Source organism: Typopeltis vanoorti, chromosome 8 (assembly GCF_054136105.1).
Source record: "Typopeltis vanoorti isolate ZY-2024b chromosome 8, IOZ_Tvanoo_1.0, whole genome shotgun sequence".
NCBI classification, from domain to species: Eukaryota; Metazoa; Arthropoda; class Arachnida; order Uropygi; family Thelyphonidae; genus Typopeltis; species Typopeltis vanoorti.
In genome coordinates this window covers 138,734,742-138,752,838 of record NC_143556.1, presented here as the reverse complement: position 1 = coordinate 138,752,838, position 18,097 = coordinate 138,734,742, and the positions used below count along the sequence as shown (strand labels likewise).

General features: G+C 36.3%; 1 protein-coding gene across 1 annotated transcript in view; it reads left to right on the top strand.

The window, feature by feature from the left end:
• Positions 1–18,097, top strand: part of LOC150104383 (uncharacterized) — a 116,457-nt gene that overhangs the window by 61,282 nt on the left and 37,078 nt on the right. The window contains exons 2-3 of the mRNA XM_090396968.1: positions 5,778–5,909; positions 13,524–13,628. Of these exons, the coding sequence (XP_090253094.1) occupies positions 5,778–5,909; positions 13,524–13,628 (237 nt within the window). The remainder of the gene's footprint in view (positions 1–5,777; positions 5,910–13,523; positions 13,629–18,097) is intronic.

Here is an 18,097-nt window from a genome sequence, read left to right as displayed (position 1 = left end):
TTATATATGTCTGTAAGAATATGTGCATTGCATTATGGAATACTAAGGCAATTGATGTGAAGTCATCAGCCTCTATAAATAAATTGCCCTGTCTTGAAGTTACTTCATTTGCAAACTTTGTTTGCTTACACTTGGATAAAGGATGAAACCAAGAATGTAATTTCTTGGCATCTTTAATTTATAAGAATGTTAAGTTCTAGAAAGTGATGCAACTACTGGTTTTTGGTTATTATTTATAACTCTTATCTCTAAAAAAGGGTAATAAAAGCAATCCTTCAAATTACAGAAGCATTAATTTGACGGCCTCCATGGGTAGGTTGAGCATAAATTGCCTCTGATCTCACTCAGTGCTGAGGAAGGTCTCTCACCCTAATGGCCATCAAATTAATGCTTCTGTAATTTGATGTATGATGTATGGGAGAAGTAGATCCAATCCTTCCATAGTAAGCTACTTCATCTTGGCAGGGTATGTATATTACATGCATGAGTAAAGGACATCACAAACATCCATGCTGAATTTTTAATGGAACTTGTGCTATTATAACATTTATTATACAGATGTATTCACAAGAATATAGTAATTTATCACTGTAAATATTTCAAATTAGAAATTAAATGGTCGTCAGCATGATCACAAGATGAAGCTACAACAAAGAATGTTAATCCTGTTTACAGAACTGAGCCATGTGCCAGATGCCACCTAGTGGGTTATTATAACAAAATAAGGTTAATATTAAGGCCTAAATTTAAAATTTAATTACATAATGAAATGATGCAGCAGTGCATTAAATTTAAAAAATAATAATAATTAAAATGGAGAGGGGGGGAACATTACTGCTTGAAATTTATTAGGATGAGATTCTCCCAAATCTTGGCAATAGGTCAGTCATTCTGATTTAAATTTGGGTGGTGTAGAAGTGCTTCAGCACTCTCTTTAAATAACTGATCAAACCTAAACCTGCACTGATGTAAAAGGCAACCATAGGATATCATGGTCACTGTCCACTCCATGCTGGGGAAGGCCAGATTTTTCAGATTTATTGTTGTTAATATAAGACTGGTGTTCTTATAGTTGTTTTTCAACAGAACATCCTGTTTGTCCAGAGTATGAGCAGAGGCACTCACATTGAACTTGGTAAACATCAGGGGGAGAGAGAGGGAGGGAAGGGGTGTTTATCTTTTGTGAATGATAACCAAGAGGAGAATTTGTTCATAGGGAAAAAAAGTAGGAACTAAATTTTATCTTTTCAGGATCTTAGCAATCGTCTCAGAGATGCCTGCGATACATGGGCTCGATTTTGTAAGTCTATATATCAAACATAGAACTAGTGACAAATATGATATAAAGTCTATTTGATTATACTCACAATAATGCTTATAGATGTTCAATGTGTCCCCCTCCAGCCATTGAAAAGTCTGTTGAATTCGTTTCATGTTCTCCATCGATATACCCGGTCTACACAAGCTTTTTCCCTTACACAGACAACCTGTTTACTCAAATTGATAATTACAATGACAAATGCTCTTCCTCATTGGAGGTTTAATGTTGAAACGATGATGAAATGCATGCTGTACCGCAGTCGCCGACTCAGTTTTAATGAGCTTACAAACGCAAAAAATTTTGTGCTGCATAGTAGCCATTTTGCTCAGAACTGACACTGCAACTGCTGTGTCAGTTCTGCTGCTGCATGGCTGTGCATTAGGGTATGTATATTACATACCCTAACGCACAATAATATTATATATTATGTATGTTAGGCAAGTGCTCTAGCAGTAGCATTTCAAACTTTAGGACCTCCTCTTTCAAATGTTATGTAGATCATACAGTGTAGTTCAGGAAATATAGCCGTATGAAATCGAGTCCATCTTTTTGAATCACCCTGTATATGGGATAGGGACTCTCCGTACAAGTTCAGGGTTTTTGGTGATGGACTTGCAAGAGTCCAAGATGTACTTAAACTTCCTCAAAGTGAAACCATTCTGTAGTAAGATGCTAGATGGTTTTCAGTTCTTGTTGGAGAGCTTGGGAATTCTAGCAGATAATGTGTGCTGTGTTGAGCAAAAATTTGAAGATGCCTATTTTTGAGATGGATGCTGCGCTGACACCTTTCTGTATGTAGCAGCCTATGATGGTTGATTTACAGTGAATAGAAGTAGCAAGTATTTTGGAATGGGTATGGGAAAGGAGGATATCCAGGAAGGATATCCTGAATTATTCATCCTTTTCTTTTTCCATAGTAAAGTTGTTGTGTGGGTGTAGGCTGTTGATTTTGATTAAAAAGGTAAGCAGGGTTTCCTCTGAGTCTGCCCAGATGGCAAAGACATCATCTTCATATCGAACCCAAAGGAAAGTTGGGGTTGCATTGAAGAGAATAGGGATTCTTCAAGATGCTCTAAGTAGAAGTTGCAAGTGACAAAGGGCTTCCCATAGCAGTTCCTTCAATCTGTTCGTAGAACTGGCTCCAAAGTTGAACTGTTCAACTATGTCTGGAGGAAACTCATCTAATAACAGTTGGAGAATGGAAAAGATGTAGATTATACGTGGAGTCAAAACATTCAACATGGATCCAAAAAAGATGATACTTCAATGATAGTAGAGTGTGTTTTGATGTGTGTGTGTGTGTGCGTGCGTGCTGGAAGGGGGGGTGGACTTTGAATATGAGGGAGAAGAGTTATGTAAGAGCTGTAGAGGTTTATGACGAGTATCTGCATATCTCACCTTAAAATAGTTTGGAATGAGGCCATTATGAAGAGAAATTAAATTTGCAAAAGAAATGTGGACCACTTGGAGCATCAATCTTTAAGATTTATGTGGTATGGGTATAGTCAGTGGATGCCCAGGATAGATGGCCAAGAGAGTGATGAATTGATCACTACCACTACCAAGAAGTCAGAAGAGAGGATGACTAGCTTACATGAAGAGGAGAGAAGTAATGGAGGTGATGCGAGCCAGAGGATTGCAAGAAGGCTCCTGGGAGGAGTATTCACAATGGAGAAGGAAAGTATAAGGTAATTGTTGAGCATTGGCCAATGCCTTTAAAAGTTAAAAAAAAAAAAAAAGTAAACAGAAAAAAGAAATGGTTGCCCAGTTTGAGAGTTTTGTCAAACTTCCCCTCATCAATCATCAGTTCTAACAGCCCAATATGAGTGTTATGTTTTGCTCAGCATTCCGGATGGTTTGTTTTTCCAGAGTGCTAGATTTATATTTAAATTTTTTATAGTGCCAACATGGATGAATGAAAAATGTAAAGCAATAAGAAATTCTACAGGAAATGCATGATAGTTTTTAATCTATAGAAAAAGCTGAAAGAGACCTCAGGTATATTTAAGAAAAGACAACTATGTATCCTTCAAAACAAAAAGGGAGAAATAATATCCAAAAAGGATGGCAAAATACAAGAATGGGCGAAATATGTAGAAGAACTCTTTACTGATAACAGACAAAATCCAGGAAATACTTATGAACAATTGGAAAATCCATGCATTCTAAGATCAGAGGTAGAATGAGTGCTGAACTCGGCTAAAAATGGCAAAGCCTTAAGCCCTGATAGAATATCAGCAGAAATAGTAAAGTTATTAGAAGGCAACAACATTACCATATTAGTAAAGCTATTTAATAAGATCTATGATACAGGCATAATCCCTCAAGACTGGTTACAGTCGACCATCATGCTACCTAAAATTGCAAATGCAAAAACTTGTGATCTCTATAGAATGATCAGTCTAATTAGTCATATTCTCAAAATGTTTCTGAAAATAATTCAAAAAAGAATATATGAAAAATGTGAAAAGTCCACTGGTGTTATCCAATTTGGCTTTAGAAACAGTTTTTGGAATGAGAGAGGCTCTTTTCTGTTCTCAAATCTTATTCCAAAAATCTAGTGACCAAAACAAGTAAGTATTCATTTGCTGTATTGACTTAGAGAAAGTATTTGACAAAGTCCAGCATACTAAACTGATTGAACTATTAAAAGGAATTGGATTAGATGATAAAGACATCAGGATCATTGAAAACTTATATTGGAACCAAAAAGCATCTGTTCAAGTTGATGACATTATTACTGACTCCATTAATTGATGAGAAGTGATATGATTGAGACTTTTAAACTGTTGAGAGGTGGTTACAGAGGGTTGACACTGGGGGAGTTCTTTCGCTTGGTTGAACAGCGGGAAGGAGTGAGGATAAGGGGCCATCCATGAAAGTTATGGAAGGAAACTGTGACCAAGAGGGTGAGGAGTGGTTTCTTTGCATGGAAGGTGGTTGAACCATGGAATGCATTGCCTGATTGGTGAGAGTGAGAATGGTCAATGAATTTAAGGAGTGGTATGATAGACTTTGTGTTTCCTAGGAGGGACCTCTCACAATGAGTCTTGATAGACTTTGTGTTTCTTAGGAAGGACCTCCTGTGATGAGTCTTTTGACTCCATGGAGGCCTGAATAATAATAATAATAATTAACATCAAACGAAGAGTAAGACAAGGATGTGTGCTGTCACCTCTTCTTTTTAGCATATACTCAAAGCCATATTTCAAAAAATCTTAAAAGGAAGAGAGGAAGGGATTAATGTAAATGGTGAAATCATCAGTAACATCCGATATGCTGATGACACAGCTCTCCTGGCTGATAATATTCAGGATCCTCAAAATCTTCTGGAACTAGTGAATGAAGAGAGTGAAAAAATGGGATTAGGAATAAATATCACCAAAACTAAATTCAGTGTCATAAGCAAGAAACCAATTCTTAATTCAGCACTTTAAAGAAAGTGCTGAATTAAGAAAGAATTAATTAAAATGAATTAAATTAATTCATTTTAATTAATTAAAACTGTGAATTAAAACTGGAAAGGGTGACAAAGTTTAAATATCTCGGATGCTGGTTAAATGAAGAATGCAATCCAGAAATGGAAGTAGAAGTTATAATTGAAATGGCAAGAAACATTTTTCCCTGATGAAATCAACAATATGTAACTGCAATTTAAATTTAGATGCTATGTATGGTCTGTACTGTGCAGAAACTTGGACCTTGAAGACAACACAATATAAAAACTTGAAGCCTTTGAGATGTGATTATACAGACAAATGTTAAAAATCCCAGGACAGCAAAAAAAAAAAAAAAAAAAAAAAATTCAATCACTTTTTTTTTTTTAAAAAAAAAAGAAGTACTGGAACAAATGGGGAAATCACTTGAACTTTTAGATACCATAAAAAGAAGGAAAATTGCATATCTTGGTCATCTACTTTGTAATGAAAAATATAAGATACTTCAATTGATTATAAAAGGGAAGATAAATGAAAGAAGAGGACAAGGGAGACGAAGATCTTGGCTGGCAGACAGTGGACTGGCATGAACTCTGAGGGACTGTTCAGAGTGGCTGAGTATCACTCAAAATTTGGCAAGATGCTTGCTGACCTCCAATAGGAGATGGCACTCAAAGAAGTGCCAACATAAAAAAAAAAATTAAACATTGATTTTAAATAACTTTTTTTGTGTGTGTTTGCAGATTTTTTTAATATTTGTTTTATTGTATCAGCAGATTGCACATGTTAAATTTTGAACCATGGTGAAAATTTTTTATATTGTATTTCCAGAAAATTGTTGAGTTTTATTTTGTATAATCAGATGAATAAATTTAAAATTTGCATGAATAAAAAAACAAAATCTAAGGTTGATCATTTGCTGCTTAAACATACAGAAAATTGTTATTTTAGAAATAATAATGCATTGTTGTTTCTTTTAAACATATGTTTATAATTGCTGATTTTTTTATTTATTTTAGATTCACATAATTTTTCCTCATGTAATAATAACATACATGCATTAGAGCCAAAAGAATTTAATATGTTGGTATCCAGAGGTGTTGAAACTGAAATTCAACCACCTGACACAATAGCATTTCATCCTCAAGAAGGTTTGTAATTTATTAAATCACTTAATTGTGTTTGATACATAGATTAATTTGTGGCTATGATGTTAAAGCAAATGAATGTTTCAGGGTAAACTTTCCTCCTCTTCTTCTTCAGCTTCATTCGCTCTCAAGAAGGGTTGTTGCACTGGTTCTGTTCAAGCCATTTTCTCCTCTAATCTAAGGTCTTGGACATCCCCTCTCAAGCTGTCTAGTCATCATTGTTTAGGTCTCCCCTTACTTCTTTTGCATGGTGGCATCATCTTCAGCACTCTCCTTCCCACATAGCTTTTGTCTTGCCACATAATATGACCAAACCATCTCAGACTTGATTCCCTGATCTTCCCAGATACTTGAGTTAGCTTCATTTCCCCCCTGACCAGTGAGTTTTTGATCTTGTTCAGTCTTGTTACACTAATAAGTATCAGCATTCTCATTTCAGCTCCATCCATTCTCTTCTCCCATCCCTTGGTCATCTGCCAGATCTCACTATTATACATTAGTGCTGGTCATACTACCAATTTGTAGATATTTCCTTTTAACTTGCTAGACACTTTTGTATCACGCAAGATACCTGAAACCCTTTTCCAGTTTATCCACCTTGATTGGATCTGCCTATTGAGTTCTGAGTCCGGGTATCCATTTCTTTGGACGCATGATCCTAGGTATGTGAACTTGTCACATGCCTGTGCCCTGCAATGTTTTACTTCCTGCTACTTCACTACAACACATGTACTCTGTCTTATTTCTACTGATCCTCAAACCGCTGTCTTCCAAAGCTTTCCCCCATTGTTCAGGTCTTTCTTTTGCTTCTTTCTCAGACTTCGTGCAAATCACCACTTCATCAGCAAACATCATTGTCTACGATGATTCAGTTCTTACCCCCTCTTTCAACACATCCAAGAGCATGACAAATAAGAAGGGGCTCAAAGCTGACCCTTGATGAACCCCAACTTTCATGGGGAATGCCTCGGTGGTTTCTGCTCCACATCTCATCCTTGTTTTGCTACCATCATACTTGTATAAGATGTACATATTGGAAGTTTTTTTCTACTTGGTTAGAATATAATAAATTTAGTTTAATCCTTTATCCAAGTGTAAGCAAACAAAGTTTGTGTCTGAAGTATCTTCAGGGCTGAGGCAACTCGTGGTAAAGGTGGACTAAGACAAGTGATGCTAATGTACTCTTTACAAATGAGAGTTGTTTTTAGTCTTTCTTCTGATTCTAGATGACACTTGATCTGGTGTGAAAATGGTATTGCCTACCATCGTGAGAATGTTTTTGAAAGGGATAGATACAGTGGTGCTGGGGTCATGGTGTGGGGAGGCATTATGCTTAATGGACACACTGAGCTACAATTGCTGGAAAACGGGACTATGATTGGTGAATGATATTGCAATGAAGTTCTTCAACATTGTGGTGCTGTAGGCAAAGAATTAATTTTTATAGATGGCAGTGCCACAAAACATCATACAGGAGCAGTGGAGATACTTCTGGAGACTGAGGATATTAATCAAAATGAGTGGCCAGCACACTCCCTATATCTCAACCTCATAGAACATGTTTTGGGATGCAATAGGGAAACCCACTGCTGCTCTAAATTCACCTCCAGTAAAAAAACAAGGTCTGAAGGAAGAATTAGCCAATTTGCCTCAAGAACTTATGAATCATTTGATGCTAAGCATGGTACAATGTTGTAAGAGCTGCATCGCAGCTCTCACAACATTGTTGATACCATTGCCAAGTTTGCCGCCATTGCAGTTTGGGGTGGACATATTTCTAAATGTCTCTCTGCATAGTTTTCTGTAAGCACTGTACATTTCTTAACTGCATCCTTAGGAAAGTTGTAACTTTTGTCACAAACATATTGCAATTTAATTTGCACGAAATTTATAACATTTTTTGCGTAATACGATTTATTAGTGTGCTGGCAATTAATTTATATCCTCATTTGGTTGTTGCCATGAAAATTTTTTCACATACAGGTAAATAGTTCATCCTTAGTGTTTGGACACCAGTGTATTTCTTGTTGTCTGGCCCAACACCAGTTTCCCAATATTATAGATTTTTTCCATTTTATTTTCCTATTTTCTGTCTTTTATTGGTTCATTTTCTGCAATCATTGCTTCTACCTTCTTGATGAACTCTTCTCTAAGATCATTTTCTCCCAGCTTCCACTATCTTGTTTTGATTATTCCTTTCTGTTTTACCTCTTTTATTTCCACTTGGCAGAGTAGCAGCATGTGCTGCTCTGCCACTGCCTTCCCAGGTATTACCTTACAATCATTTACCTCCTTCATATATTCTCTTCTACAGAGTATGTAGTCCCTCTGGGAGTGTTTCTCTCTACTGCTGTATATGTATCTGTAGTTTGGTGATTTGCTGTAGAAGGTGTTCAGTATAGCAAAATTCTCTGCCATTGCAAAATCAACAATCCTATTACCTTCATTGTTCCCTTTGCCAACTCCATATCTTCCTTGTATTGTTTCCCTACCTTCATTACTCTTATCAACATGACCATTAAGGTCACCACACACAAAGATCTGTTTTCTACTTTGTAATGTTTGGGATTTTTGAATGAAACTGTGAAGGGGCTATTTCCTATTTGTTGTGCTTTCCAGCTTCTGCTTCTTGCTTAAATTACTATTATTATTACAGTGACCTCTATGGTGTCAGCAAAATCATTTCACTTTGAATCATTTGCACTCCCTGTATTCACAACACATTCTGGCAATGAGTTCCACTCACTCACAACTTTTCATGTAAAAAACCTGCTCATCACATGCTTCTTTGCCACATTTTTGCAGAACTTCCAGCAATTGCCTCTTGTTCTTCTCCTTTCACTTTCCACTCTTTTTTATAATCCATTCTTTATTAATCAGATCAAATCCCTTCACTAAATTAAGTGTCTCTATCATATCACTTCTTTTCCTCTTATCCATCAAATACTGTGATGTGCACTCCTTCAACTGCTCTGCATAACCAACATTCCAGTCTGACATTTGGTCATTCATCTCTGGATCCTCTAGTGTTTCCACATTATAATGAAAATTAAGTGACTGGATTTGATCACGATAGTCTGTGTGGTCTGACCAGTGCCTTATACAGTGGCATCACCTCCGTATCTCTACTTGTCAATGTGAATATTACATAGCAGCAATATGATTGTGCGATTTCACAACACTTTAGCCCACTGTCAGTTGTCACTCTAAGATCCTGAATCACATCCAACTCCTAAATACCACTCCTCCAGTACAGTAAGCAGAATTATATTTCTGTATTCCAAAGTATAGCACCTTGCATTTATTAATATTAAAACTATAACTCCACTGATTTGTCAAAGCTATGAGTCTATTCAAATCTTCCTGTAAGGAATTATCCTGACCAATACTCCTTATAATTCTTTCTAACTTTGAATTGTTAGCAAGCAGTTGAAAATCCCCAATAAGTCCACATATCAGTAACAAATAAGTTAAACAGTAGAAGCCCAAGAAGAACAGAACTCAAAGCCATGTTACTGGTCACCTTTTTCTGAGCCATTGTGTCATCTTACTAACTTCCTGTTTGAATTGCATTTTTGAATTGCAATACTTAGGTGTTGGCAGTTGTTATTGTATTTTTGCAGTTTATTTCATATCTCAAAATAAGATATTTATTTAATTATTTAGTTGACAATATTTTGTCAGCTAAATAATATTGTGACAAACTATGCTCCGAAGAAGAAGAAGAAAAGCTATGTTTTATACCTAGCTTTTCTTCTTCAGAACACAGTTTGTCACAGTATGCAAACAGCAACAATTAGTTAATAGTGGAAATGGTCTAAAATTGTAATGGACAATACAAAGAACTAAAGCTATAATTTGGCACATTCCGTTGTTGAATAAAGAAGTATGAAAATATTCAGTTGATCTTAAAATGTTGAACTGCACTAAAAATGTATCTAATGCATTTGCACCACATGGCCAAATAGCAAACACATATACAAACACAGCACACTTCAAACCACTGGTTGAAGTGTGCTGTGTTGAGTATGTGGATCTCTAAGCATTCTATATATGTTCTCTAAGTGTTCTGTTGAGCTCCAAAAATTTCAAACCTAACATCCCTTATGTCTGACAGGCCTACACACAAACTTGCTCAACAGTTGGCAGAAATCATCAGTCACCCCCCTCCACACACACACACACACACACATCCCTGGCCTGGTTGGCTGAGTGTTAGCATAAAATAAAAGTAATTACACACAAAGCCCATCAAACTGTGCTTTAAACTCATCTGCATCTCAAAATCTTCAAACTCATCTGAATGCAATGCAGCTGCATTCACCACAATGTAAGGCAACACATTCCATTCACCAGTAACTCTCAATGCATTTTGCTTCATTTTCTTGGAACGTAAAACTCTGTAATAGCTTGTCTCTGGTTTCCATATCTTAAATTACAGCTAGATGTTTTCTCCTCTACATGATATAAAGTAAAATAACTTGCTGGCTCTACTGTTTCTTTTAAAATGTTAGTCACCTCTTCACATTCCAAACTTTCTATTCTGAGGGTTTCACCCTGGAGGCAATTGGTGTCATTATCTCAAAACTAAAATCCCTGCATTTATATAAAAAGAAAACAAGGAAAGACATTTAATAGTTCCACAGTACTTACAAACATTGTATCTAGCTGCTGAAATTATAGCCTTGTTGTGCCCCTTTCTCCTAAAAAAAAAAAAAATCTCATAGTGCAGATATAACCTGCACACTACCAGCAATAATTTAATTTCAAATGAGATTATTCATGTTGAAGTTTCTGGAACAGAAAACTATGTTAAACACTGGAATGCAAATAAATAATTTGCTGACTAAAATTAATTATCTATGAGCCAACATTTTACTAGCTCACACTAGCATTATCAGTGGCGCTTTAATAATATACACTCAGTGGTGAAGATACAAAACAAAATGACCTGGATAACAAATAGTCACATGCATGGAGAAAGACAATGGTGCTCTTTGTGTGAATCCTGTTATTAATGATGACTGGATAGATAGAGCAGTATGCTAAAATCTATGCAAGATCATACCATTGGTTCTGTTATAGTTAGTTGGGTTCTGTAGAACTTGTGCTGCTTCCAGGACCAGTCTCTCTGATTTAAATTGGGATTTGTGAAGTAGCCTGTTTTTCTTTCATCTGATGAAGTGGTCTTTCTCCAAGGCATGTTATGAGAGTCTGCTTTTTGGTTGTCCATTCCAGATGCATTTTTTATGTTCTTTTTTCCTGACCAAGGTAGTTTGTCTGAAATGCTGAGTTTCACACCAGCAGAGGATTCTGTACACACCTGGGAAGGAGAGAGAGAGAGTTGGGGGGAGGAGATCCCGTGGTAATCCTTGATTTGTCCAAAGACGGTAGATACTGTGTTTAGAGATTTGTATACTGTTCTAATTCTGTGTTGTTTCTAGAGGGAGCCCAGTTTATCTATTGTACCCTTGATGTAGGGTGAATATACAGTGTGTGTATATATAGTCTAGTTCTAGGAGTGGGGAATTGTTGTTCTTTTTAAAGAATTTGGCAAGGTTTTTTTTTTGCTATATCCATTTTGTTGGAACGATGTGAGTAAAGCCTGTTATTCCAGGTGCAGCGCTGGTGCTGAGGATGAAATTTGTTCTGCCTGGGGGCTAAAGTTTTGAAATTTCTAAGTCAGGATAGTGGTGTAAGGTGGCATAAGGTATCTGTGTGTGGGGAAGGGGGACTTACAATAAACTGAACACATGAAGGACCCATCTGCTTGCTTTGTGATTAAAGTATCCAAGAAGACTAAATCCTCTTTTTTTTTTTTTTGCTCTTCCACAGTGAAACTGATTCAAGGATGGATATTGTTGAGGAAATATAAAAAGTTAGAAAAAGTGTTGGACCAGGTGACCAATGGCAAAGACATCGTCTGTATACCTTAAACACTTAAAACTTTGTGCTCAAGGAGGGCTAAATTAAGTGCCAAAGATTCAAATGATTCTATTTTTAAGTCAGCAATGGGGATGAAAGTAGAGAGTCCATTGTTACACCCCAGCTGGTTTAAAGAGCTAATTGTTCCAGCTAAAATACCCCAATTTAAGATACTGCTAAAAGAGTTCACAAAATGTAAGGGGAATTTTGGAAAGGAGAACTAATGTATAGATAAACACCAGCAGCTAACATTCATATACCATTCAGCTGTAAACTCAGTGAACCAACTTCTCATCCTCTTCTTTTATTCCATGTACCTCTACCTTTGAAGTCATATTTATTTAATTTGCCAGTCATGTCCCACATGGTCCCACAGGACTCAGTACTGGGACCTATATTGTTTAACCTTTATATCAATGACACTCTCAGTGGATTGCAGGGGGGGATGTTCAGTTGTTTAAGAATGATGTGAAGCTGGGAAGGGTTATTAGTAATAGTGCAGATGTGGTAGTCATGCAAGAGGATTTGAATAAGCTAGACAGATGGGCAAATGAATGGGGGTGTTGGTTTAATGCCACAAAATGTAAGGTCTTGAGGTTTGGGACACATCGATGGGACGCTGCATACTCTGTTGGAGGAGATATACTGGAAGAAGTAGGGGAGACAAGAGATCTGGGGTTGATGATTGATAAAAACCTGAAATTCAAAGGACATATTGCAAAGGTGGTGAAGTTAACATGAAGGATTGCTGCAATAATGAGAAGGACGCTGACCTGCAGAGATGAAAGAGTTATCATTCCGTTGTATAAGCCCCTGATCAGACCACACTTAGACTATTGTTCTCAGATTTGGTCCTCAGGATTTGAAGGGGATAAATTAACTGTGGAAAGGATACAGAGGCAGATAACAAAGACAGTTTCAGGACTGTACACTGTTGTTAGTTATGAGGATCGGCTGAGGGAATGTGGACTGCAGACTTTGGTGGATAGAAGAAGGAGAGTTGATATGATTGAGACTTTTAAACTGTTGAGAGGTGGTTACAGGGTTGACACTGGGGAGTTCTTTCGCTTGGTTGAACAGCGGGAAGGAGTGATGACAGGGGGCCATCCCTGGAAGTTACGAAAGGAAACTGTGAGCAAGAGGTTTGGAGCCACTGTGAAGAGTGGTTTCTTTGCATGGAGGGTGGTTGAACCGTAGAATGCATTGGCTGATGAAGTGGTGAGAGTGAGAACGGTCAATGAGTTTAAGAGTTCAAGGAGTGGTATGATAGACTTTGTGTTTCCTAGGAGGGACCTCCCATGTTGAGTCTTGATAGACTTGTGTTTCCTAGAAAGGACCTCCTGCGAAGAGTCTTTTGACTCCTTGGAGGCATAAATAATAATAATAATGTTTACTTAATATGCCAGTATTTTGGTGTTGATAGCTGTTAGCATGTGACATATTGGCAGTACTCCTTTCCTTTATTCCTAATACTTTTGGTTTTGTATAACAAACACACCAGATCATACCACTACATCTGGTACCTGTATGTCTTTAATATTGTGATTTATAAAAAGAAAAAAAAGTGCACATCCTTTTGCAAATTAGGATTTTTTTCTCCTTAATCTACATTTAAAGTTAAGGTGTACACTTTAATTACTTGTACAGTGTTTTGATTATTTTTTATTCTTATATATGTTTTATCCTCAACAGAAATGGGAAGAACTTTTAAATGGAAACTTGGTACACAGTGGCTAAAGACTTTGTTCTACGTATTCACTGATAAGTTTTTATCTTTACTAACCCCAGTAGTTAAGGGTAATATTAATATCATTTTTATCTCAACAAATTAGTATACATTTTAATATAACATTGTTTGAATTATTGAATAAGAAAAATTAAAGCATTTTTATATATTCAATTTAAAATATACAAAATTTTATGTTAATCTTGTATATTTCATATAAGATTTACATATCAGATTATTGCAATATACTGATTATATAATCTCATTGTAACACCCATAATACTGGCTTTGTAGCAGAAAGACATATACATGTTATTCAATTCTTGTTAATAACTGGAGGAACTCTTTTATATTATTTTTTTCCAACAAGTCCCAATTATTAGTATTTAGGTCTTCCATGGAATCATGACTTATCATAGGAAGCCTATTGTATACACACAGTCTATCATACCATTCCTTAAACTTATTCCCCATCTGCACTCTCACCACCCTATCAGGCAATGCATTCCATGGTGCAACCATCCTCTATGAAGAAAAAGCCACTTCTCATCCTCTTACAACTTCTTTTTTGCAATTTCCAGGGATGGCTACTTGTCCTTCCTCTTGTTCTATCATATGAAAAATCTCTCTAATGTTAATCCCATAAATAACGTTCAACAGTTTAAATGTCTTAATCTTATCACTCCTCCATCTTCTATCCATCAAACTCTGAAGTTTGCATTCCCTCCATCTATTGTCATAACCAACATTGTACAGTCCTGATATTTTTGCTATATGCTTCTGGACTTTTCCATGGTTTCATCCCTTTTAAATCCTGCTGATCACATCTGAACACAGTAATCCAGATGTGGTTTGATCAGGGCTTTATACAAAGGAATCACTACTTTTCTTCTTTGCTGGTTAGTATCCTTCTCAGTATTGCAGCACTCCTTGTACCTTCACTGCCTTTGTGTGTCCCCTAAACTGTAAATTTTTATTGGTCATACCAAGATCCCTTGCCTCCTTCACTTCTTCTCGTAATGGCTCCACCAATTTGGTATGCAGCTTCTCATCTTTGGATACCAGTTTCAAAAATCCTTACATTTAGCAATATTAAACTATATTCACTCACCTGTCCAGCTTATTGTTGAAAGTTTTTCCACTTGGTTATACATTAAATTAAATATGCCAAGAAATTATGTTCTTGTTTAATCCTTTATCCAAGTGTAAGCAAACAAAGTTTGTCTGTAATTTACTGTTCGGCTTACTGAGATCCCCTGAAGACCATATCCTGGACACTATTATCGATAACTCTTCCAAGCTTCACATCATCTACAATCCAGTGACAATATCATTGATATAAAGGTTAAAAAAAATGTTCCTGGCACCGAGACCTGAAGAATCCTCACTTGTGACCTGCCATTTCCTTAATACCTCTCTCTCTCTCTCTCCCATACACAACTCTATATCTGTCAGACAGCCAATTTCCAATCCTGTTCACTAATCTGATCTCTAAAACCATATTGCAACTAAAATATCCACTTATTGTGTGATGCCCTGCCAAATTCCTTTGCAAAATAAACAAAAAAATGGCAGTTTGTGCCTTTCCTTCATGAACTGCTTTTGTTACTTTCTTATAAAAGACAGTCAGATTACTGATAAGAATACATTGTTAGTATAACCTTCATATAATCAATTTAGTATACGATCTCTTATTAAGGTCTTCAAAATCTTAACAATTTGAGAAGAAATGTGAAAAAGTCTATAGTCTGATGTCTCCATACCACTACCACCTTTATGTAGTGGCACTGTCTTACCTTCTTTTCTCTGCTTACACTTTTTCCCTGTAGCTATATTCAGTGAACAGCCAGTTCCCTGATGCTATCAATTCCATAGCCTTTTTCTCTTAAAACATGGGGAAAGCTCATCCAATCCCACTGCCTTATTGATTTCCATTGTACTTATTGGAGGCCTGAAGTGGCTTGAAAGAGTTCCATGTTTGGTCTCTAGAGCAGGGTTTCTGGACTATGTAAAAAATAAATTTAAAAATACAAAAAAATATATAAAATTTATAAAAATAGGGAAAAAAATATCCTTAGTCCACCCACAGCACAAAATGTACTGTAGATTTGCAAATAACCTTTCATGGGCAGGAACAACATAAAAAAAAAAACTTAGTTTTCAAAACACATTCTTCTCATGCACTTAAACCTGAAACCCTATCCATCCTTCTAGGAATAAAACCTGCTTTTCCAGATTTGCTTTGGTCAATTGATCCCCAATTTCCATCTAACGAGGTCATTTGTTGACAATCATTTCTCCTCCTGCTGACCACATAATGAAAGTATTCATTAGGATTTTCATATCTCAATCATAATCTTTTCTCATATTCCTGTTTTGTCATAAGTAAGGACAGTTTTGCCCTTATTTCCTGTATTCCTCACACCAAATTGTGTTATTTTTTCAGCTTGCCATTGCTGCTTGGCATCATGAAATTTTGAATGTGCATGTTAAGGTGGAGTGGGTGTGATGACAGAACGAATGAGAGTATTTAAATGGGTTGGGTTTTAAGAGTCGTTTGAATATATTTATTATTATTATTTTATCTGAAAATGTCAGATATGTGTCAAAGTAGTGGTTGGTTATCATGCATATTCTTCTGGCATTAACTAATGCCAGAAGTATCAAGAATAAAGGCACAGTTTTTTAAGCATATTCTCTAATGCCAACAACTTTTTAGCAAAAATTGTTGGCATTAAGGAAATTTAGTTGACAGAAGAGTTGATCCTAATTGACCTATTGCATTCTATTCCTTACTGGAATAGAATAGAATTGGCCAAAAGTAGATATTGGGAATAGCAGTGTAGTATATGTATGTAATATAGGCATAGGTTAGGTTGTTTGGTGTGGACTAGAGGTTTACAGGACAAAATACATAGTTGATTGCTACTATAGTTCGCCCACCGATTAGAGATCCTTCGACACTTCTGCACATCTCAGAAAAAGGAGAATCCATTCCGATAATAGGGTAATCAGTCCGTATTGTGGGATGAGTTGTTTATTATTACTGGTCGGAAAATTAACTTCTCTTTTATGATTATTGTAGTTAACTATGTTGCTTGTATATTTGGAAAATTTTACCTATAAAGCACTGCTTTCGTGTGTTGGCGACCAATTCGGATGTCCTTCATTTCTTTCTCCCCTTCAGCATGAATCGACTATTCTTGGAAAGACGCGAAGCAGAGACCTACAAACAGTGGGCGAACTATATAGACAGGAACAGCTCAGAAGAAGCTGTTCTAGTTAAGGAAGAGCTGTTCCAATTAAGCTCATTGCTTTCACAACTCAAAAAGAGCTGTGAACTGCACAGGCAGATTAACCTTATGAATACAACTTCAGCAGCAGATTATGGAAGAGATTTGTAGTGCAAGAATATTAGATTTGATAATAACATCAAAACTCAGTCACCAAATGTGATAACAGTTTTGCCTCTGATTCACAAAAGTGATCATGCAGTTTTAACTTGGATGGTGGCATATTATGAGACAAGTAATGTGGTAAAGGCTTATGTGTTAGCAGTACATGTTAATTTATTTAATGGTATTGATTCACAGACACAGAATTATAAGAAAATAATTACAGTTTATTAATTTATTTGCTGATATTTTGCTGGTATTATATCCAGCATCTTCTGAGGACAAAAACAATTTGTCACAGTACATGAAATGGCAACAATTTGGTTTAACAGTGGGACTAATTTAAAAATATTGTAATGGATAACACAAGGAACTAAATTGTTCCTTGTATTGCTCTAATTGGTTCCAGCTATTGTTGGATAAATAGAAGAAAAAAAAACAAGTATTAATTTGATCTTAAAATGACTGTCTTCCAGAATTTTGGTAAATCAATAGCCATGCTTGAGGTTTGGAGAATGTTTTAAAGCTACTTGATTCCAAAACCCATCTCTCTGACTTATGACTTCTGTGTAGCATTTTGGTTTTCTTCCATTCATTCCTGTGTGAAGGGGCATCCAAGGCATAGTATGCTAGTCCCATCTTGCCATAGCAATAGCACCAAATGTATTTTTTTATGTTCCCCAAGGCATATGTCAACAGTTCCTCCTGTCTGTCCCTAGTAAGCCAGGTCACATGTACAGGGCACTTCATACACTCCTGGATGTGATAAAGGGAAGAGTTTGTCCTTAGATGAATGGATGAGAGTAACTAATTTGACATGATATTTATTAAACACTCTAGATAGCTTTGGATGTGCCCTTAATGTATGGGATGGTAATAGTTTTGTTGCAGTCTTGTGTAATAGGCAATGGGGGGGAGGGTTGTTGGGAGCATTTAGTATTTTATTTATTCTTTTGGATTTATAACTATTGGCTAAAAAAAGTGTGACAGAATGAGTTCATTGGAAAGAGCATTGTCATTGGAACAGATAGCTCTAGCTCTGTGAGTTAATGTTTTTAGGATACCATATTGTTGAGCTGGATTATTATTATTGTACGAGCACCTCCATGGAGTCTGAAGACTCATCAAGAGAGACCCAAACTATC